The following is a 23756-nucleotide window of genomic DNA, read 5'->3' as shown; positions in this document are numbered from 1 at the left end:
ACCAGCTGGGGCATAACTGGCATCTATTTCATCATTCTTTGTTCCATCAGTGCCACTGACCAGTTATTGCTACAGAGTGTTGTATCCATTCTTTTTGTATCAGTGTGCTGTTTCTGCATCTACTCCCAAGTGCTCTCCCAATAAGTTCACCACTCCCTTCAGTGGAGGTCGTCATGTGATCCCTGGGCCAGGGTCGCACACATGACCTGATGCTACTTCAGGAAACTGACATGCGGGTACACATCTCACCTTACCGGTCAAAGTAGATCCATCTTTTGTCTGACTCCTAAGATGGGGCTGTGTCTGTCCTCCATCCTCCGAGGGAACATCCCACAGCTATCTGTCTCACTCACCTCTTCCTCTTCACCGATGCTTTGTTCATCACCCAAAGCCACTCTTTCTAATTGTGTGTGAGGACACACCGTTATGACTAGAGCTGGTGGATGTGTGGCGGACAATGGTCGGTGACCTCAGTATGGCCTGAGGATGCTACAACGACACTGACATGTTCCCCATTCACAACTGGGACTGTGGGAGACGGAAGGAGACGACCATAAGAATACACCTCTGACAGCAGATGCCTCTGCAGAGGTCAGGTTTCCCAATGCAGAAAAGTTTTAACATGCTGCTGCATGGAGAGGAGTGAACTCCACCCCCTTCATGTGCAGAATTCTAAAATCTTTTCACACGCTCTTACAGGTATTCCCATCGCTCCATTGCCCACCTCCTCATCCGATGCCCACCCTCGCAATGTCAATTGCTGCTCCCCATTGCTGTTAGGATGGCAAGATGGGGCAGACTTCCTTTGCACTTTTTCGCTGGCATTGTGTGCCCTCTTCTGCGAGAGAGAGAGAGAGAGATAAGGCAATGCTGTCCCTCTCCAATTTGCACAACTCTCTTGGATAAGATGCTGCAGCTATTGTGCTACTAGCTCCTCAATGGCATAAAGGTTTTGAGTTTTGCTGATGGAGGAATAAGTACCTGGGACACTAAATTCTCCCATGCTCAAGGGCACCATGCTCTCTCAGGCTGCTCAGCTTGCCTGCTTGCCAGTGTCTGCAGACCTACAGGGCTGACATTTGTATGTCGTTTTCTTCTGAGTTCTGATGGAAGGTCATCCACCTGCAGGTTTAACTCTTTCCCTCCACAGATGCCGCCTAACCTGAGTAGGATGGCACGGTAGCACATTGGTTAGCACTATTGCTTCACATTGCCAGGGACCCGGGTTCGATTCCTGGCTTGGGCCACGGTTTGTGCGGAATCTGCACTTCCTCCCCATGTCTGCGTGGGTTTCCTCCGGGTACTCTGGTTTCCTCCCACAAGTCCCGAAAGACCTCTCCGGTCTCTTCAACGAGCGTAAAATTCCACATCCTGTAACTGCTGAAGCCAATCTGGCACGACTGTTTGAAAACCAGCTGTCCCTACCAGCAAAATAACTTAATAGTAATAGTAAGTCCTGTGTTAATTTCTAAGTAGAATGTAGGGTGTCCTCTCTGGATTGCTGCGCTTATTTTCCTTTCTGCATTGTCTCTGAATTGGACAATCTGAATTCTCCCTCTGTGTACCTGAACAGGCGCTGGAACTTGGCGACTGGAGGATTTTCACAGTAACTTCATTGCAGTGTTAATATAAGCCTACTCGTGACACTATTAAAGATTATTATTATTTCAGCAATTTGTTTTTATTCCAAGTTTCCAGCATCATTGGTATTTTACTTTGCTACTTATGTTGTTGATTCAATTTGTGGTGTAAAGATGACTGAAGTAGAAGAGTAGACTGTGTGCCGAAAACATTTAGAGCAAGTCATCCATGTTTTTAGTCGACTGATAATATCAGAAACCAAGTGACAAAGTTTGAATTTGTGTGTTGTGTTTTCACAGAGACATTCCATCAGTGGCCCAATATCAGCACCAAAGACTCTGTCGGCACTGACAGACAAAAGACCGAGCTACACTGAGATTTCTGTTCCAGGTGAGTCTTTATCAGCTCCAGTTCCCTGAAAATAATGCCCAATTTTGAAGGATACGTTTTCCAATTGACCTTTAGCTGCTGATTCTATTTCAAGTGTTTGGTGTTGCTAGCCTTTGGAAGAAGGTGAAGATGACCTGTCTACTAGTACTTAGATAATTGAGAAAGAGCTGCTGAGAGAGGTTGAGAAAGAGCTTCTGAGAGGGGTTGAGAAAGAGCTGCTGAGAGGGGTTGAGAAAGAGCTGCTGAGGGGTTGAGCCTATCTCAGATACAAGTTCAATCAGAGAAATTTCAATGTATATCACTGAGAATTTGATTTGAGCTGCAACATAAGTTGTTTTCTCCAGGGTGCGCTGATTGCACTCGGTCTTCTGTGTGTCCCCAGGAAAAGCCTTTGATACTTCCCAAACGATGACCCACAGAATCTGTAACAGCTCAGAATTTTGAGCCCTCTTTCCCGAAGCTTGATGCAATTGAGTTAATTGTTGGCCCACCCCCTCCATTTGGGTATTGACTTCTGTCCGAAACTTTGAGGTCACTTTTTTTAATGAAAGCTTTTTTTGTCCGTGTATTTCATTTGTACTGAATTCAAATTCTGAAGCTGACATGTACTCTCGGTTACTACTCCAGTAACATGATCTGTTGATGGTTCAAGTTCACATTTGTCTTCCAATTGAACCCACTCATTTGTCTGCCATGTAATGCTGTCCTTTATTGATAGTGCAATGTGTCCTGTTCCTGTCTGATGGTGACGCATCAGAATGTGTTAGTGGAGGTGAGTAGGAGTGAGGCATTTTCTGTAGTTAGATTCCAGATGATCCAACTTAATCAGTACAGAGATAAATGTATTAATAAGACATTGCACCACTTTTATGTCCATTGATAGAAAATTAATTTGTTCATCGACAAGATGTTGCTGTGTGGAAATGAGGAATTATCTGTTTTATGTACTGCTGTCTCCAGGTTTCCCCTTGACTGGAAATTGATGATTTATTTTTTAAAAACGTTGTCATTGCCAGCAATTCTTACATGAGCATCTCTAGTAGAGATATTATGATCCCATACCCGACCCCAACAGTGGCTAGGATACTGGACCAAAACCCCAATATTTTAGTTTATTTTTGTAAGACTGCAGAAAGAACACTTTGCTCCAGAAGTGTTTGCACTAAGATATCGGGATTTGGTATTTTAAAACAAAACTTTATTATTGATACAATATTAAACTCTTTAATATCACACCAGAAAATAGCTTACAATTACCCCATACTATCTCTATTCCCAATTAAATAAAAAGAAAGGAAAAGCATACAGGTCTCAATCCACCTTGTATCCAATGACACAGAATAATACCAACTTTCCAGAACAGATTTTGCTCCTGTTAGAACCCTTACAGACTCTGGCTGGATGCCTTCAAAAAGCTGTTTCAGCTGGTTTGTTTAAGCTTCCCCCTTGTCCTCCGGCGTCTGCACTGCTTTAAATACTACCAATCTTTTAACTATCCTACTGTGAGAGCAAAAAACCTTACTTGTGGTCTAAAGGGTAAGGTAGCACGGTAGCATTGTGGATAGCACAATCGCTTCACAGCTCCAGGGTCCCAGGTTCGATTCCGGCTTGTCTGTGCGGAATCTGCACATCCTCCCCATGTTTGCGTGGGTTTCCTCCGGGTGCTCCGGTTTCCTCCCACAGTCCAAAGATGTGCAAGTTAGGTGGATTGGACATGATAAATTGCCCTTAGTGTCCAAACTTGCCCCTAGTGTTGGGTGGGGTTACTGGGTTATGGGGATAGGGTGGAGGTGTTAACCTTGGGTAGGGTGCTCTTTCCAGGAGCCGGTGCAGACTTGATGGGCCGAATGGCCTCCTTCTGCACTGTAAATTCTATGATCAGATCAGAACTCCACTCCAAGGCTTTCTGAGAATGTCTGAATACCTTAGCTCTTCTTAGCAATGACATCATCTCCCCAGGCTGAAAACTCCCCAGGGACGGACTCGCCCTAGTCAAACAACAGTGCATTAGCCCAGGCTTTTTATGGTCAATTTCACCTCTGGCTCCTAATCCGGTCTTGCAAAACGAGCTTCTTTTAAAAACATGTCTACTGCAGTCAGACACACACTAACCCAGGCTTTTAACCCTTAAATTGCCAAATGTTTATCCTCCAATATATCTAAAATTCTGCAATTATTTAGAGATATGTATAGAATGGTTCCAGCATCCCTGGCTGCACTGAATATCACGCTCCTTCACTGTCGCTGGGTCAAAATCCTGGACCACTTCCTACAACAGCACTGTGAGTGACCTACACATGGACTACAGCGGTTCAAAAAAGTGTCTCACCACCCCCCACGCGATGGGCAATTGGGGATGGGGCAATACATCCTGGCCTACACTCAAATCCCATTATTACGATCCCGGACCAGACCCCAACAGTTACCAGGACACCGGACAGACACCCAAATGTTTTATTTAATTTTTAAGACTGTGAGGAAAGGATACTTTACTCCAGGAGTGAAACCACATACAAATAGGGATATCGTATATTAAAATAAAGTTTATTACTTGCACATTATTACTAACTTTAATATCATAAAGACAATAGCTTACAATGACCGATGCTTAACACAATGAAGCAATAAACTGCTATTTCCACTCAAACAAAATCCATCTCGGGTCAAAATCCATTTTAAAATACAGTTGGGAGACCCAGGAATACTTGCTTACGAGAGATTTCTTGGCTAGCTTCGAGAAAGAGATTTCTTCAGGAACCAACTTGCAGATTCTTGCCTTCTCAAACTACTGTTTAACCTCCCAACTTTTGAGAAACTGCCCCTTATCCTGTTCACAGTCAAATCTTTAACACTCAGTTTTGAGAGAAACTGTTCCTGCTCACAGATCAAAAGTTACTGTTTTCAGAGAAACTGCATATCTGTCCACATCTTAATCTTTTTTTAATATAAATTTAGAGCACGCAATTAATTTTTCCAATTAAGGGGCAATTTAGCATGGCCAATTCACCTACCCTGCACTTCTTTTGGGTTGTGGGGGTGAAACCCACGCAGACACGGGGAGAATGTGCAAACTCCACACGGACAGTGACCCAGAGCCGGGATCGATTCTGGGACCTCGGCACCATGAGCCTGCAGTGCTATCCACTGTGCCACCATGCTACCCCACATCTTAATCTTAAACTGAATTTCAAAACTGAAAACTCAACACTTGACTCATTCAGCCCCTGGCTCCTCCCATTAACTACATCATCTTCCTAAGCTAAACACAATGGCTGGATTCTCTGTTATTGGGACTATGTCCCCACGCTGGCGTCAAAACTGTGGAGTTTCACGGCAGAAAAACTGGTGTGAAAGGACCACATATTCCTAGCCCTGCAGGGGGGTAGCAGGGACCAGGTGTAAATTTAGCAGCTTTTGCTGCAGATACGGGCCCCCACACTTCCGGGTCGGAGGCCGCGCATGTGCATGCCAGCGGCCATGCCATGCTCCATGGCAGATTCTGACCACGGAGCTGGACCCTGAAAATAGACCCCCCGATCGTTCACACGCACAAACATTTCCCGGCCCCGTATAAGGCTCCCCTGCCCTCCGATTTGCCCGCCCCCGACCAGGATGACCACGGACTGAGTCCGCAGCCGCAACACTAGTTTCCCAACCAGCTGGACCACATTAGATCCATGCCGTCGGGCCTTCGGCCAGTCGGGGGTGGTGAATGGCTGAGCGGGCCGCCAGCAATGGCCCCAGGTAGGTCCTAGGCGGCAGGGAGTACTCTCCAAGTACGCCGCTTTTCAAGACCCGCAGAATCAGGGAACTCGCGCCGGTCCAGATTCCGTGCGAGAAAATGTATTCTCCACCTCATGCCGACCACAAATTCGGTGTTGGGGTGCGGAGAATCCAGCCCCATGTCTCTTACTATCTACTCCCCAGGGAATTCTCGTTTTATATAAACAAATTTGCATTAACTCATCTTTTCCGATGGTTTAATTGTACCTCTGTCTCCAAAATGCCTGCTGCCTTTCAAACCAGCATTCACCACTAACCCAGGCTTTTAGACTTTACTGCACCAACTACCTATAATACAATATATTTGAAATTCCTACATTCATCACACCCATGGAAAAATAAATATATGTGGGACTAATTTAGCCATTCACAACCAGATCTGGACCATATGAGGTTTTAGCCTGCTGTTGTCTGCCAAAACAGATTATCCTGGATATTTTTCAAGATAAAATGCTGCAAATCATCGATTTAAATGAAATGAAAAAATGACCCATCTCCCCTATCTTCTCTATCCTCACCTGCAGCAACAAGTGCATTGCGATAATCTGTACAGCTGCCTCTCCCACTTGCCTCATTCCCCTAGCCTAAGAAGCGATGAAACATGCGAAATTGGCTACCAGGAAAAATAATAGGAAACTCCAGAATCACTTAAGAGACAACTTGCTGCTGAAATGGGGAGACATTTGGAACTGTCTGGATATGTAAAGCAAGTTGGCCAAATAGCCTTTCTTTTCCATAACTCTTAGTGGACTTTACAGTGGTGAAAATCTCAGGAGCAGAGAGGTACAAGAAATGCAAAAGTAAATTCCTAGGAGGGTGTTGAATGCGGTGAGAGGAGAGGCGAGGCAGAAGTGAATATAAGCAAAAAGCTGTGTTGTATAGAAACTAACAAGGAAGGGTTGTCATGTGTGGGCCATTTAAGTAGACATTACCTCCCCTACCCTTGCAAATGACTGTGGGACTGGGCTCAGATTTTTTTTAAAATGTAATTGGCTGTTTGGTCTTTGTGACAAGTTATTCACTTTCAAACAAGACAAAAGGCGCATATTGATTATCTAGTCTGCCACTTCACATCAAGTTTGTTCAATCCATGCAGGATAAAGCTCACAGCTGGAGGTTATACAGAAACAAATCTTTCAGTTTAGAACTGCCTTGCATATCAATTACAAGAACACTGTGTATTTGTATTCTGCAGAAATATTACACGTTGGCCGACCAAGACTTCAGTGGGCACAATTAAACATTGCTATTTCTGGTTGTTTCTGACTGCACAACATTTGGTTGAAGGAAATTTGAACCTTCACGTATCCATCTGATGGCAAGCTGTGACAGATGCATTGTAATTTAGTAAGACAGCTGCATACTTGTGAATGAACTTCAGGGTCCAGTGTGACAGAGCTTTTAATTCCAGTACATGGTATTATATGAAGTCATGACAAACTTAAAGCAACTTTACGGTTGAGTGTAATAATCTCAAATATTATACCAGCGGTGCATATAATGGGGAAGATAATGATTAATATTGGGGCACAATGTCCGAGCTTCCTTGCATTCGATTTGGGAGGTACCTCAAGATGTGTTGGGGAATTCCCCCTCGAAACTTTGCCGGTGAGGGTTTACTTGACAATTGCACAGAAGCGCTAACTTCCTCTGGGCAATTGCACTGCACTGGGAATCCATCAGAAAAAGCGATTTTAAGTCGCTAACTTTGGATGCTTTCATTAGGGTTAAGCCAATAGTTACCTCGAGAAAATTAGTGGAATTTAAACATTTTCTAACTTATTTAACTATTGTAGACACCCAAGAGAAAATGCTGGAAAATTTCAGCAGGTCTGGCAGCATCTGTAGGGATAAAAAAGAGCTAAGAAAGAAAAGACCCTTTGACAAAGGGTCATCTGGACTCAAAAACACTAGCTCTTTTCTCTCCCTACAGATGCTGCCAGACCTGCTGAGATTTTCCAGCATTTCTACCTTTGTTGGCTGCTGATAAGCTCACTAGTACCTATGAGCAGCCAATGCAATGAGAGCCAGACTCTGAATGACCAAGATAGAAACAATGGGAAAGTAAGTCCTCAAATGTACAGGCTAGGGCCTGTGAGTAAGGGAGCAAATGTAGTGGCACAAGTTCATAAATGAAAGAGCAGACCAGAAGCATGCATGCCTGCTGTGTGTGCTGAGTCCTGCCCAGCAAGGGATAAGGGTGCCATTTGTGCAGGATGTAACATGAGAGCGTGATAAAGTATCTGTCAGTCAAACAGTGCTTCTGCTGGAAGTGTGCGAGACCCCTGTTGTCTTTAATCCTTACACTCAGAAAGCCATTAGGCAGTCTTAAGTTTGGAGTAAGGAGAAGATTGACTACAGCAGATGAGATTATTCATCATCATCCTGCACTGCAGGTCGGTCCTCTTTTGGGGTCCACAGACCTCCAGCTCCCGGTCCTCAGAAAACGACCTCCCGCCAGTCCTCGACTGCCTCGAGGAGTCTCTCCGAGGAAAGTCATAGAGTTATAAGGTCATACAGCACAGAAACCAGCCCTTCAGCTCACCATGTCTATGCCAACTATCAAATACCAATCTATACTAATCCTATTTATCAACACTTGGTCCATAGCCTACTATGCCTTGGAGATTTTAATTGCTTGTCCAGATGATTCGTAAATGTTGTGAGAGTACTCTCCTCCACAAGGTCCTCAGGCAGCGGGTTCCATATTTCCGCCACCTCTGAGTGAAAAAATGTTTCTTCAGGTCCCCTCTAAACCACTTACTCCTTACCTGAAACCTATGCCCTCTGGTCTTAGACACCTCTGAAAAGATTCTTATGATCTACCCTATCTATACCTCTCATAATTTTATATACCTCTGGCAGATGACCCCTCAGCCTCTTCTACAAGGAAAACAAACCCAGCCTACCCAGTCTGCCCATACAGCTGAAACATTTCCATCTTAGGCAACATTTTGGTGAATGTCCTTTGCACCCCCTCCATTGCAATCATGTCCTTATGATGATGTGACGACCAGAACTGCACACAACATACGATCTGTGTGGCCTAACCAATGTTTTGTTAAGTTGTACCAAGACGTCCCTACTCCTATATTCAATGCTCTGGCTAATGAAGGCAAGCATTCCGTATGCCTAATTCACCACTCGATTGACTTGCACTGCCACCTTCAGCGATCCATGGACTTGTACACCAAGGTCCCTTTCGTTCCTCAATACTCCCCAGGAAGCGACTGTTCATGTAGATCCTACATGACTCCTATATCAGACTCCTATTTATTGGCTACAGCTCCGCCTTCAACACCATAATCCCAGCCAAGCTCATAGCAAAACTCCAAAACCTAGAACTTGGCTCCTCATTCTGCAACTGGATCCTCGACTTTCTGACTCAGAGACCACAATCAGTAAGAATAAACAACAACACCACCTCCACAATAGTCTTCAATACCAGGGCCCCAAAAGGCTGTGTACTTAGCCCCCTACTGTACTCCCTGTACACACATGACTGCGTGGCAAAATTTGGTTCCAGCTCCATCTACAAGTTTGCTGATGACATGGCCATAGTGGGTCAAATCTCGAATAACGACGAGTCAGAATACAGAAGGGAAATAGAGAACCTAGTGGAGAGGTGCAACAATAACAATCTATCCCTCAATGCCAGCAAAATTAAAGAACTGGTCATTGATTTCAGGAAGCAAAGTACTGTACACACCCTTCTCTGCATCAACAGAGCCGCGGTGGAGATGGTTAACAGCTTCAAATTCCTAGGAGTGCACATCACCAAAAATCCGGCCTGGTCCACCCACGCCGATGCTACCACCAAGAAAGCATAACAGCACCTATACTTCCTCAGGAAACTAAGGAAATTCGGCATGCCCACACTGACTCTTACCAACTTTTACAGATGCACCATAGAAAGCATCCTATCTGGCTGCATCACAGCCTTGTATGGCAACTGCTCTGCCCAAGACGCTAGAAACTTCAGAGAGTTGTGAACACAGCCCAGTCCATCACACAAATCTGCCTCCCATCCATTGAGTCTATCTACACTTCCCGCTGCCTGGGGACAGTGGGAAGCATAACCAAAGTCCCCTCCCACCCAGCTTACTCACTCTTCCAACTTCTTCCATCAGGCAGGAGATACAAAAGTCTGGGAACATGCACAACCAGATTCAAAACCGCTTCTTCCCCGCTGTTACCAGACTCCTAAACGACCCTCTTATGGACTGAGCTGATTAATACTACACTCCTGTATGCTTCACCCAATTCCAGTATCTATGTGTTTACATTGTGGACCTTGTGTTGCCCTTTTATATATTTTCTTTTTATTTTATTTCCTGCCTTATCCCCATAAACCCTGATCCCCTTATTAATCAAGAACCATCTATCTCTGTCTTAAAGACACTCAGTGATTCCTCTCACATCTCTGTGATTTACCTACATATTGCTCCTCTATCTCCCTCTGACTGTTGGGCAGCATGTAGCATAATCCCAGCAAAATGATCACCCATTTTTTTTATTTCTAACTCTCCACCTATATGCCTTATTTTGAAGAGCCTTCGAAGAGATCTTACTGCAATGATGGCCTCTATTTATCAATAATGCAATGCCCCGCCTCTCTAAACCCCCCCCCCCCCCCCCCCATGCATCATGCCTGAAACTTCTATACCCTGGAATGTTGAGTTGACAGTCTGCCCTCCTTTCAGCCATGTCTCAGTGATTACAGCAATATCACATTTCCACGTGCTGGTCAACACTCTAGGTTCATCTGCCTTATCAGATCGGCTCCTTGCATTAAAATCGATGCAATATCGCCTCCCAACCCTCCCATGTGCCTTATCATTCCTATGACTTCCTTGCCTGCTGAACTGACCTAGTTTTCCTTCTATATTTGATTGAACCTCACTCCCAGCTGTACATCTATTCTGTATCCCATCCCCAAGTGTTGCTGAACTTTGGGGTAGATGATTTGGATCTTCTGGCTGCTATTTTGAATTAGCTCTCCACACACCTGTCCTTCAGAAAGTGAATGTGTGTGTGGGTGCCATTTAAGTATGTCCCCCCCCCCCCCCCCCCCCCCCCCCCCATGTAGATGATCTGAGACGAAAACTCGCCTGACGCCAAGTGGGTTCACACTGACTTTCCCGCATGCCACTGCACTTGCTCTCTGGAAACGATGGCAAACCTGTAAAAATGATGAGTGTGAATGACTGTCAATGTTCCCAATTTAATTGAAAATGCATTATATTGGCATAAGCAGATACCATTGTTGTATTGATATATTCCTGCTTGTGATCATTTGTTTGTGTTAGCATTTTCATCGATATGGGAGACTGGAGCTGAGTCTCTTAAAAGGATACCAACAGAAGCTGTAGAATGGCTGTGTATTTCAAGACTGAATAATGGATCCCTTACAAATGGGTTTACCTGGACATTAAAATGTCTAAAACTTCTAATCCTGTCCTTCATGTCATCCAATTTTTTAAATACCCTATTTTAGAAGAGCAAAGTGCATGCTTTTTGTTTTAAACCTTTTTACTTATTATTATTCATTCAAAAGAAAGGCCAGATAGTTGTGTTTCGTTCAGGAGCCATGTTTCAGGCCATTTCCCTTGATCACGTTCCCAATTTCTGGAAGGCAATGTATTCACCTGGTAATTTGGTCTCCTGAGGCCGCCACCTCTGAGGCCGCCTCCTCTGAGGCCGCCACCTCTGAGGTAGGTCTGTGGCAGCGACGGAGATGTGCAGATGGCAGGTTAGAAAGCCCACTTCCATTTATGGAACATCAGCCCAGTTTTAGCCCTTGCCTTGCTCACCGTCCCAGCTGTTCTATGCATCCTCTGTGCCGACTTGTTCAGTATCCACTAGTATAGAACCAGTGAACCATATAATAACCCTTCTAATCTTTGAAATGCTTATGAAATTGAAATTTAAAAAACTCAGGCACTCAACATTCTTTTTGAAAAAAGTTGCCTCTCTATTCATGCTCCGGTTGACAAAACTTTTAATCACTTCTTAATCTTGTCCAAATAAAAACACAGGCAATGAAAATCTACTTCAAAGAAAGATAATTCTTACAAGCTCCTAAACTGTCAATCAAACAAACCTAATAAACCCCCATTTGCAGCTCCCTAAACAACCTTTTACCCAGCTGAGTCCATTCATCATTCTTGAAACTTAGCCAAGCATTCATAATGAAGCTATCTGTCAAAACAAATGTGCGGCTATCTATTCAGCCTGTTTCTGTTGATACAGTTACCAGATGGCCTCATTATGGATGTGAGGCTGAACTCCAAGAAGGATGAATGGACTAAAGACCATAGGGGATTGTTTATTTGAATAAGATCAAGAGTTGTTAGATAGATCAAAGATTTTTTTAAATGGGGCTTTTATTGTGAGAATGTCAGAGGAACAATTTTTTTCAAGGCAATGTTGAATGATTTTCCCATTATTTCGAGCATTTCGAAGACTTTCCAGTGTTAGAATATTACTTATTGGTTCTGCTATGAGTGGATACTGGGCAAGTACTTCGAGGCTTAACAGATGTCAGCCTATAAAATCAACTGGGCAAGTACTTCAAGGCTCAGCAGATGTCAGCATATAAAATCAATGTGAAAATCAAACCACAGGGTCCCCTACACGCAGTTGCACTTGATTCTCCATATTGTAGAATGCAGAAGAGGAATTTATTTGCTGGGGAAAGGTCTCTAATGTGCAGTTCTGGCCAATTTAATGGTCTCCTCTTTTAAGGATCGAGTTCGATGATGAATCATTACATTGAAAACATAACATTCTACAAAAGCCTGAAACAAATGCTTAAATTCATGCACCATCTAAATACCTTTTAAACTTGCCTGTCAAAAATATTCCTGAGTCCAGGCGAGGGCTTCCCTATGGTTCACCACACCTCTGAAAAGTCGTGAACCACATCTCCTGCAAAAGCTGGCCCAACTCCAATCAACATTACTTGGCATTCTAAAATACCCAGCCCAGTAATGACACCAGCAAGGTCATGTGTGCTGTGTGTGGGCTTGCTACCTGCACTCATCTCTCACTGGCAAAAGTTGCTGAAAATGGGAATTTGCGTGGGAATGTCCGCACCGGATCTTGCCTACCATTTTAAAGCCTTCCACATCCACTCTGACATGGATGGAGGTATGCAAACTGTCCCAAAGTGTTTTTTAAAAAAGGTGCAGCCATATTTGGAGGCATTACCCTAAATGGCCTGGTTGAAATTTCATTGGTGGAAAGGCTCTTAGATGTGGTCTGTTGTCCTATTGATGCTGACATTGTGTATAAACCACAGCTCTCTGAAACCTACTTCTGATCATTCAAAACACACCAGTAAAGGAAGAACTGCACATTGCAATGTGTTATATGTTGCCCACATAGCAAAGAAAACAGAGCAAACTTTCTTGAAATGATTAGCGAGCCTTTTTCTCTGCTGATGTAACCCTTGGTGTTGTGAAAGTTAGCAAGCCATAACTATACATCATAACTACTGTAGTCATCCAACATCCATTATTGTTGGATAATTACCCCAAGCAGAGACGTATGCAAAATATCTAACCTCAGCTCTGGCATGCTGTGAGTTAAGAAAAATAATTTGGCTTAAATACATATTGAAAAGGCTGGGACATCATAATGGAATCTAATTTGCCATAGTCATGATGTAAAGCACTCTTATTGACTACCAATATTTAATGCATAAGGCTCCTTTTAAAGCAAATAACTTTTATTCTCATCCAGCTGATCTCTTCAAAAAGTGATACAAAGCTTGTATTTCTGCATGAGGAAAAAGTTTATATTTTGTTAGGGCTCCATTTTTTTGTGCAAGTGATATATGGCCACAATCCCACCCCCTGTTTCTCATTGGCAATTGCTTTCTCACTTGTCATCTTGTTGTATGGAGTGTGCCTTCCCATTCATATTTAGTTGCTTCATCCTGGTGATTTGTCATTTTTATTTTAATGAAAAGGAGGTAATGTGACCCATTGACCTTGCATAAAATATTTCCTAACTATTTGTAAACAAGCAACAATTGGTGCACAAATTGAAAACTGAAGTGAAAGGAACAAGCAGTTGAACAGAATCAGGAACAGGGGAGAGAAATACACAGAAAAAAAAAATCAATAAAAATTTACTCTATATTGAGCACATCATTCCAGTCATGGGATGTGGGCGTTGCTGACAAGATCAGCATTTATTGCCCATCCCTAATTGCCCTAGAGAAGGTGGTGATCAGCTGCTGCCTTGAACTACGCCAGTCCATATGGTGTGGGTACACCCGCAGTGCTGTTCAGAAGGACCCAGTGACAGTGAGAAACGGTGATATTGTTCCAAGTTCGGATGGCATATGGCTGGAGAGGAACCTGTAGGTGGTGGTGTTCTCATGCAACTGCTGCCCTTGTCCTTTCTGCTGGGAGAGGTTGCAGGTTTGGATGGTGCTGTCGAAGGAGCTTTGATGAGTTGCTGCAGTGCATCCTGTTGATGGTATACCCTGCTGCCATTGTGCATTGATGATGGAGGGAGTGAATGTTGGCGATGATAGTTGGTGGGTGCCAATCAAACAGACTACCTTGTGTTGCATGGTGTTGACTTTCTTGAGTGTTGTTGGAACTGCACTCATCCAGGAAAGTGGAAAATATTCCATCACACCTCAGACTTGGGCCTTGTAGATGGCATGTACAGGCTTTGGGGAGACAGGAGGCGAGTTACTCGCCATAGAATTCCCAGCCTCTTATCTGCTCTTGGAGCCACAGTATTTGTATGATCAGTCCTGTTCAGTTTTTCGTCCGTGGTAACCCCACCAGAAAGTTGATGATGGGGAATTCAGCAAGGGTAATGCCATTGAAAATCATGGGGGGATAGTTGGATTCTCTTTTGTTGGAGATGGTCACCATCTGGCACTTGGGTGGTGAAAATATATCTTGCTACCTAGCTTCCCAAGCCTAAATGTTGTCCAGGTCTTGTTGCATTTGGACATGTACTGCTTCAGTACCTGAGGATTCACAAATCATTGATGGTTTGGTCTCGGACACTAGCCTGAGGAACTTCTGCAGTGATGTCCTGGGACTGAGATAATTGGCCTCCAAAAATCACAATCATCACCCTTCATGCCAGGTATGACTCCAACCAGTGGAGTGTTTTCCCCCTCCCTTCCCTGGTTCCTATGCAGGGACTGGTTTTGCTCAGTGGGCTATACAGCTGATGTATGATGCAGAACAAGGCCAGCAGCACGGGTTCAATTCCCGTACCAGCTGAGAATTCTGAATTCTCCCTCTTTGTACCCGAACAGGCGCCGGAATGTGGCGATTAGGGGCTTTTCACAGTAACTTCATTGCAGTGTTACTATAAGTCTACTTGTGACAATAAGAAGAATATTATTATTGACTCCAGTTATGTGAGGGCTTCTTGATACCACACTCTGTCAAATACTGCCTTGATGTCCAGGGCAGCCACTCTCCCCTCACTTCTTTGATTCAACTTATTTGTCCATGTACCAAGGCAGTAATGAGGTCCGGAACGGAGTGGCCCTTGCAAAACCCAAACTAAGTATCACCGAGCTGGTTATTTATGAGTAAGTGTTGCTTAATGCCATTCTGTCATGTTGGTGATAATAGAGGGTAGAATGGGGCAGTAATTGGCCGGGTTGGATTTGACCTTTTTGTGCACAGGACATACCTAGGCAATTTTCCACTTTGCTAAGTAGATGCCAGTGTTGTAGCCATACTGGAACAGCTTGGTTCGGGGTGTGGCAAGTTCTGGAGCACAATTCTTCCATACTATTGTCGGAAGTTTGGCAGGGTCATAGTCTTTGTAGTGTCCAGCGACTTCAGCCATTTCTTGATACCACGTGAAGCAATTCAAATTGACTGAATACTGACATCTGCGATGCTGTGGACCTCGAGAGGAGGCAGTTTTTTTTTTCATGAGATCTGGGCATCACTAGTAAGGCCAACATTTGTTGCTCATCCTTAATTGCCTTTAAACGGAGCAGCTTATTGTTCGGCCATTTCAGAGAGCATTTAAGAGTCAACTACATCCTGGACCATGCCGGTGATCAGTCCTAACAATGCTGCCATGTACAGCTGCATCTGTGGCAGATAGACGAGTGAGCATGAGGTCAAGTGAGTTTTTTTTCCTCTGACAGGTTCAATCTAACAGCTATGTCCTTTAAGACTCAGCTAGCTCGGTCAGTAATGGTGCTACTGAGCCATTCTTAGTGATGGATGAAGTTCCCAACCCAGAGTGCATCCTTGCCACCCTCAGTGCTTCCTCCAAGTGGTGTTCAACATGGAGGAGTACTGATTCAACAGCTGTTAGAATTCCTGTACAATAATCCCAAATATTTGCAATTTGTAAGAGATTGAGGGAAGACTAATAACCACATGAGTGATACATGGACCAACAGGTATCTATTATTTTAAAACAAACTTTAATTTAACAACAATCACATCAGCGACACAGTCATAGCTTTCTAATTAACAGTTAAAACAGTTCTTAAATAAAAGTTTGAAAAGGGACTTCCGGTGGTGGCCATAGAGTGAATGGTTGCACATTAGGTGACTCCTGCCCGAGGTGTAATTGTTTTGGTCCTTTTACTCTTTTTGGAAAGTGAAGGAGTATTGAGAGCTAAGATTTCTCCTTGGGTAGAGAATGTGTAGGACCTACCAAATCAGGAGTGCAACAAATAAAGGGCAACGGTCAGACCAGGAGGACTCATAAAGTAGAAGAGGGAGTGGTGTCGTGGTATTATCGCTGGACGAGTAATGCAGAGACCCAGCGTCATGCTCTGGGGGCTCAGATCGTATTCTGCCAAGGCAGATGTTGAAATTTGAACTCGATATAAAGTCTAACAGTAATCAGAAAACCATTGTCAATTGTCATAAAAACCCATCTGGTTCACTATGTCCTTTAGGGAAGGAAATCTGTCATCCTTACCTGATGTGGCGTTTGACTCCAGATCCACAGAAATATGGTTGACTCTTAAATGCCCTCGGGGATGGATAATAAATGCTGGCCCAGTCAGTGACTCCAACATCCCATGAACGAATAATAGAAACAAGAGGGATAGGTAGGAGAGAGCTCTGTGACCTTGTTGCCAGCACAGTGATCAACCGAACAACTGGTGGAATTTCTGATGGCCAAATTTTAGCAAAAAAGGAAGGAGACCTCTGAAGAGGCTTTGCGCACGAACAATGAGAGAGGCCACATCTGGAGGAAGGCACAGACAGAGGGAGCTTTAAACTTGAGAATTTGAAGCAGAGTGGGAAGTCAGTGCAGAGCGGGAAGAGGTGCTCTTTGCTTTTTCTCCTTGTTGTGTAACTTTAAATATTCAGAGAGGAGGGCAGCACGGTGGCCTAGTGGTTAGCACAACCGCCTCACGGCGCTGAGGTCCCAGGTTCGATCCCGGCTCTGGGTCACTGTCCGTGTGGAGTTTGCACATTCTCCCCGTGTCTGCGTGGGTTTCGCCCCCACAACCCAAAAATGTGCAGAGTAGGTGGATTGGCCACGCTGAATTGCCCCTTAATTGGAAAAAATAATTGGGTAATCTAAATTTAAAAAAAAAAAAATGTTCAGAGAGGGGTCTTGGCCTGCTGCAGCTGAGGCTACAAGGGAGAGAGCTGATTGATAAGTAGTGGGTTAGGTCAGTAGGTCTTCACAACATTTATCACATAATTTGAAAATACATTTCATGGTTTATAATCTGTAAGGGCTACTGGTTATAAATTGCTTTCAGACTGAGGTGATAAGGAGAGATATAAAAATAGTTATGAAAAAATTAAATTTAAAAGCAAAATTTAAAACTAAATAAAATAGAATTGGAGGGTCAAGTCATGTGATATTCCTGCGTGACGTGGGAGTTGGTGGACTCCATTGTGGTTCCCAGTGACCACATCTGTAGTAAGTGTTGCTTGCTTGAGGAACTCCGGCTCAGAGTTGATGAGCTGGATTCTGAGCCTCGGACTCTGCGACACATCAGGGAGGGGGAGAGGTACTTGGACACTGTGTGCCAGCAGGCCCTTGTCCCTGCGGAACATGTTTAAGATTCTTGCTCCCTATGTGGATGGGAACGGGGACTGTAGGGAAGCTGAACAAACTGACCACAGCACCGTGGTACAGGGAGCCACGGTAGCATGGTGGTTAGCATCAATGCTTCACAGCTCCAGTGGTCCCAGGTTCGATTCCCGGCTGGGTCACTGTCTGTGTGGAGTCTGCACGTCCTCCCCGTGTGTGCGTGGGTTTCCTCCGGGTGCTCCGGTTTCCTCCCACAGTCCAAAGATGTGCGGGTTAGGTGGATTGGCCATGCTAAATTGCCCGTAGTGTGAGGTTAGTGGGGGGATTGTTGGGTTACGGGTATACGGGTTGCGTGGGTTTAAGTGGGGTGATCATTGCTCGGCACAACATTGAGGGCCGAAGGGCCTGTTCTGTGCTGTACTGTTCTATGTCTATGTCTATGTCTAAGTGGGGGAAGAGAAAATAAATGTAGCCATAATTGGGAATAGGATAATTAGGGGCATTGACACTGTTCTCTGTGACCAGGAACTAGAGTCCCGAAGGTTGTGTTGCCTGCTTGGTTCTTGGGTTCAGGATATCTCAACTGGGTTGCAGAGGAGTTGGAGTGGGAGGGTAAGTGTCCAGTTGTCGTGGCCAGGTAGGTACCAATGACATTAGTCAAACAAGGACAGAGGTTCTGCTAAGGGAGAATGAACAGCCAGGGGCTAAATTGTAAAGCAGAACCAAAAAGGTAATAATCTCCACATTACCACGTGAGCTACAAACTAATTGGCACAGGGTCAATAAGATTAAGAAGGTAAATGCGTGGCTCAAAGATTGGTGTGGAAGAAATGGGTTTGAATTCATGAGACATTGACACCAGTGCTGGGGAAGATGGGGACCTGTTCCGATGGGACAGTCTTCACCTGAATCATGCTGGGACCAGAGTCCGAGCGAATCGTGTAAACTGTAAACTAGGCTGTAACTAGGGGCTAGTTTAGCACAGTGGGCTAAACAGCTGGCTTGTAATGCAGAACAAGGCAGCAGCGCGGGCCTCCCCGAACAGGCGTTAGAATATGGCGACTAGGGGTTTTTCACAGTAACTTCATTGAAGCCTACTTGTGACAATAAGCGATTATTATATTATTATTAAATAGGACTTTAAACTAAATAGGGATTGGGGGGGGGTTTGAAAATCAAAGTTGAAGGAGAAGGTAGAAGTGCAGGTTAATGACGAGGACTTTAAACTAGTTAAAGGGGCCGAGGGCTCAGGCGAGGCTAGTAAAGTTTCCAGAACACGTAATAGAACAGAGAGTATAGAAGGTGGCAGAAATCTAACTTCAGGTAGAGCAAAAGGGTGACAAATATGAGAAGGGGGACAGTCAATGCAGGACTGAGGCTGTTGTGTCTAAATGCGCGCAGTGTACAAAACAAGGTAAATGAGCTTGTTGCGCAGTTGAAATTGGCCGGTACGATGTTGTGGGCATCACAGACGCGACTGCAAGGGGTTCAGGGCTGGGATCTAAATATCCAAGGACATATTTCATAGAATCATAGAATCTACAGTGCACAAGGAGGTCATTCAGCCCATCGAGTCTGCACCGGCCCTTGGAAAGAGCACCCTACCTGCCTGCAGATCCACCCTATCTTTGTAATCCAGTAACCTTTTGGACTACCTAACCTTTTGGACACTAACATGGCGAATCCACCTGACCTGCTCTTCTTTGGACAGTGGGAGGAAACCGGAGCACCCATAGGAAACCTTCGCAGACACGGAGAAAGTGAAAACTCCGCACAGACAGTCACGTGAGGCTGAATTGAACCTGGGACCCTGGAATTCTGAGGCAGCAATGCTAACCACTGTGGCACCGTGCCGCCCCTATCGAAAGATGAGGCAAATGGATAGAGGGGGCGAGTTTGCCTTGTTAGTAAGGAATGAAGTTAATCGATAGTGGGACCGATATAGGATCGGAAGGCATAGAATGTGTGTGGGTAGAGTTGAGGAATCGCTGATGGGATTCCCTGTCAGTAGTCAGGATGTCGGTCAGAAAAAATCATGAGTTAGAAAAGACATATAAGAAAGGCAATATTACAATAATAATGGGGGACTTCAATATGCAGGTGGACTGGGAAAATCAGGTTGGTAGTGGATCACAAGGAAAGAAAATTGTGGTATGGGCAGCACGGTAGCACAAGTGGATAGCACTGTGACTTCACAGCGCATGGGTCCCAGGTTCGATTCCCCGTTGGGTCACTGTCTGTGCGGAGTCTGCACGTTCTCTCCGTGTCTGCGTGGATTTCCTCCGGGTGCTCCAGTTTCCTCCCGCAGTCCAAAGACGTGGATTGGCCATGATAAATTGTCCTTAGCGACCAAAAGGTTAGGAGGGGTTATTGGGTTACGGGGACAGGGTGGAAGTGAGGGCTTAAGTGGTCGGTGCAGACTCGATGGGCCAAATGGCCTCTTTCTGCATTGTATGTACTATTTCTAATTTCTAATGTCTACGCAATGGTTTTTTGGAGCAGCATGTGGTAGAGCCGATTAGGGAGCAAGCAATTCTGGAATTGGTGATGTGTAATGAGGCAGACTTGATTAGGGAACTTCAGGTGAAGGGACCCTTAGGGAGCAGTGACCACCATATGATAGAATTAATCCTGCAGTTTGAGAGGGAGAGGCTGGAATCCAATGTAACGGTATTAAGATTAAATAAGGGTAACTGCAAAGACATGAGGGAGGAGGAGTTGACCAGAGCTGATTGAAAGAGGAGCCTAGTAGGGAAGACAGTGGAACAGCAATGGCAGGAGGTTTTGGAGGTTATTCGGGAGGCACAACAGAAATTCATCCCAAGGAAGAGGAAAGATGCTAAGAGGAGGATGAGGCATCTATGGCTGACAAGGGAAGCCGGGGACAGCATAAAAGCAAAAGAAAAAGCATACACTGTGGTGAGAATTAGTGACCATTGGTAAGATTTTAGAGTCCATTATTAAAGATGAGGTCGCCGAGTACTTGGAAGTGCATAATAAAATTGGACTGAGTCAGCACCAATTTGGTAGAATTCTTTGAGGATGTAATAAGGAAGTTAGACAAAGGAGAACGAGTGGACGTGATCTATTTAGATTTCCAGAAGACCTTTGACAAGGTGCCGTACAGGAGGCTGTTAAATAAGTTAAGAGCCCATGGTGTTAAGGGTAAGATGCTAACATGGATAGAGGATTGGCTGACTGGCAGAAGTCAAAGAGTGGGGATAAAGAGATCTTTTTCAGGATGGCAGTCGGTGATTAGTGGTGTGCCTCAGGTCAGTGTTGCTAAGTTTGCAGATGATACAAAGATATGCAGAGGGATAGTTAATATTGAGCAAGCAGGGGAGCTGCAGAAGGACTTGGACAGGCTAAGAGAGTGGACAAAGAAGTGGCAGATGGAATACAATGTGGAAAAGTGTAAGATTTGCACTTTCGTAGAAAGAATGGAGGTATAGACTATTTTCCAAATAGTCTTAGGAAATCAAAAGCACAAAGGGATTTGGGAGTCCTAACTCAAGATTTTCTTAAGGTTAGCGTGCTGGTTCAGTCGGCAGTTAGGAAGGCAAATGCAATGTTGGCATTCATGTTGAGACGGCTCGAATACAAGAGCAGGGATGTACTTCTGAGGATGTACAAGGCCCTGGTCAGACCCCATTTGGAGTATTGTGAGCAATTTGGGCTCTGTATCTCAGGAAGAATGTTCTGGTCTTGGAAAAGGTCCAGAGGAGATGCACAAGAATGATCCCTGGAATGAAGAGCTTATGATATGAGGAACAGTTGAGGACCATTTCGTGAACCATCTATATGTAAACAAGTAAATCGTTCAAATCAATGATTATCACACCTTTACGACCCCTTAATCACAGCTTTCGCAGACCTACTGCCATTGTATATTGGAACCCAGGGTTTTTAAGAACATTTATTATGGGCCAGGGTTTAGAGAACCCCAAAGTGTATCATGGAGTTCACCTGACCCACAACTTTGAATAGATTGTGGTTATGGGAAACACAAGGGCCCATTTTACAGGTGTGATGCAACAGAGAATTATGAGTATTTTTAAACAAAACTAATGTTTATTCTATGAACCCAGTTAACACTTTATAAACATACAGTGAACACCTTAGCAACCATCAATTCAAATACCCCCCCCCCCAAGAATACAATACTCTATAAGTAGACCTTTATCTTTCCTTTTAACATCCATAAGACAAAAACCCTTTTTACAGAAGGACACCAGGTTTAAATTCTCTACTAAGAGCAGTTACCACTTTGAAATCACCAAATGAACATTCTTTAGCTTGCAGAGATTCATACACATCTTGCTGTGACTGCAGCTTCTCCAAATCTAAAACGAAACTAAACAGAGTCACAAAGCAGCTTTTCAGCTCAAAAATTAAACTGAAAGACAAAGACAGCCCAGCTCCACCCACACTCTGCCATTTGAGAAACACACATTTCTTAAAGGGACTCTTACATGACACATTACCACAAAAACATATAATATATCACAATTTCCTACATTCAGCAAAACTGAGGGTGGTATTCAAGAGGTTTCCTGTCCATGTTTGACCTGATGCCATGAGACTTCATAGGGTTGGGAGTCAATGTTGAGGACTCCCAGGGCTACTCCTTCCCCATTGTATGCCACTATCTCCATCTCTGGTGGGTCGGGCCATATACACTGATGGTGTACCTGGGACAGTGTAAGGTATATTTCTATTATTAATACTGTGTCAGCCTGTTGCTTGATAATTGTGGGACAGTTATTCAGTTTTGTCACAAGCCCACAGACCTCAGTAAGGAGGCTGTGAAGGGTCGACACGGCTGAGTTTGCTGTCCCTATTTCCAGTGCACAGGTCGACGCTGGATGATCCATCCAGCTTCATTCCTTTTAAACAACATAACTTGACACAACTGAGTGGCTAGCTGGGCTATTTCAGAGGACATTGCCATTGACCTGGAGTCACATTTCGGCCAGACCAGCTATGGATGGCAGATTTCTATCCGAAAGGACATTACTGAACCCGATAGGTTTTTACAATAGTAGGCAACGATTTCATGGTCACTATAACTGAGACTAACTCATTTTTTTTTAAATTCCAGATTTATTAATTGAATTTAAGTTTCATCAGCTGCTGTGGTGAGATTTGCATCCATGTCCCCAGAGCATTAGCCTGATCCTCATGACATTAATATTGAGCCACTAACTCCCCCTTTACAGTCATTGAAGTGCTTTGGAAGTGTAGTCGCTGTTTTAATGCAAGAAACACGCTTGCAGTTTACGCGCAGCAAGCTTCCTCAAACCGCTTGTGGCAATGACCAGAACATCTACTTACTGATGTTGTTTGAGGAATAACTGCTGACCAGGATATGGGATAATGACTTGCTCCTCTTCAAAATATCCATGGAACTTTTTGTGCCCAGTTGAGAGGGAAAACAATACCTTAGTTTAATGTTTTATCCTAAAGGCAGCACCCTGCTGCAATTCAGTCCTCCCTATACTGCATTCGAGTGAAAGCCTAAAATTTGTACCTGAGGCTCTGGAATGGGTCTTGGTTCACAACCTTCTGATTTGTAAGGCGATTATGTTACCAGTTGCTACAGCATAGGCAATTAAAAGGAGCATTGCAGAGACTGAAGGCATTAAAAAGAAAGTGAGCAGAACAAAGAACAGCACAGGAACAGGCCCTTCGGCCCTCCAAGCCTGTACCGGTCATGGTACACTTGGCCAAAACCCTAAAGAATAAAGAATAATACAGCACAGGAACAAGTTGAGAGTGCTGCATCAACGTTTACATAGTGGTAAGCTACAGTTGTGCGAGACATATCAATGGAAAGTATGAGAAATATAAAATACAGCCTGCTGATCAGGTCAGAAATGAAATTGGAAAATATTGTCATCATGTAAGTGAGTCTTCCAGCTTTAAATGAGAGGGGAAACTGAGTGCCAAGTACACATCCTCCACCCACTCCCTCTCCTTCCTAC

At 44.3% G+C, this 23756-nt stretch overlaps 1 protein-coding gene across 8 annotated transcripts in view; it reads left to right on the top strand.

Annotated features, from left to right (window-relative positions):
- specc1la (sperm antigen with calponin homology and coiled-coil domains 1-like a) overlaps nt 1-23756 on the top strand; it is a 389888-nt gene that overhangs the window by 197631 nt on the left and 168501 nt on the right. For all 8 annotated transcript variants that reach the window (XM_038794043.1, XM_038794051.1, XM_038794093.1 and 5 more), the window contains one exon: nt 1881-1971. In XM_038794043.1, coding sequence (XP_038649971.1) covers nt 1881-1971 — 91 coding nt within the window. The remainder of the gene's footprint in view (nt 1-1880; nt 1972-23756) is intronic.

The sequence above is a fragment of the Scyliorhinus canicula genome, chromosome 1 (genome assembly GCF_902713615.1).
Source record: "Scyliorhinus canicula chromosome 1, sScyCan1.1, whole genome shotgun sequence".
Taxonomy (NCBI): domain Eukaryota; kingdom Metazoa; phylum Chordata; class Chondrichthyes; order Carcharhiniformes; family Scyliorhinidae; genus Scyliorhinus; species Scyliorhinus canicula.
The sequence above is the reverse complement of the archived record's forward strand: the minus strand, read 5'-3'. Positions and strand labels throughout refer to the sequence as shown.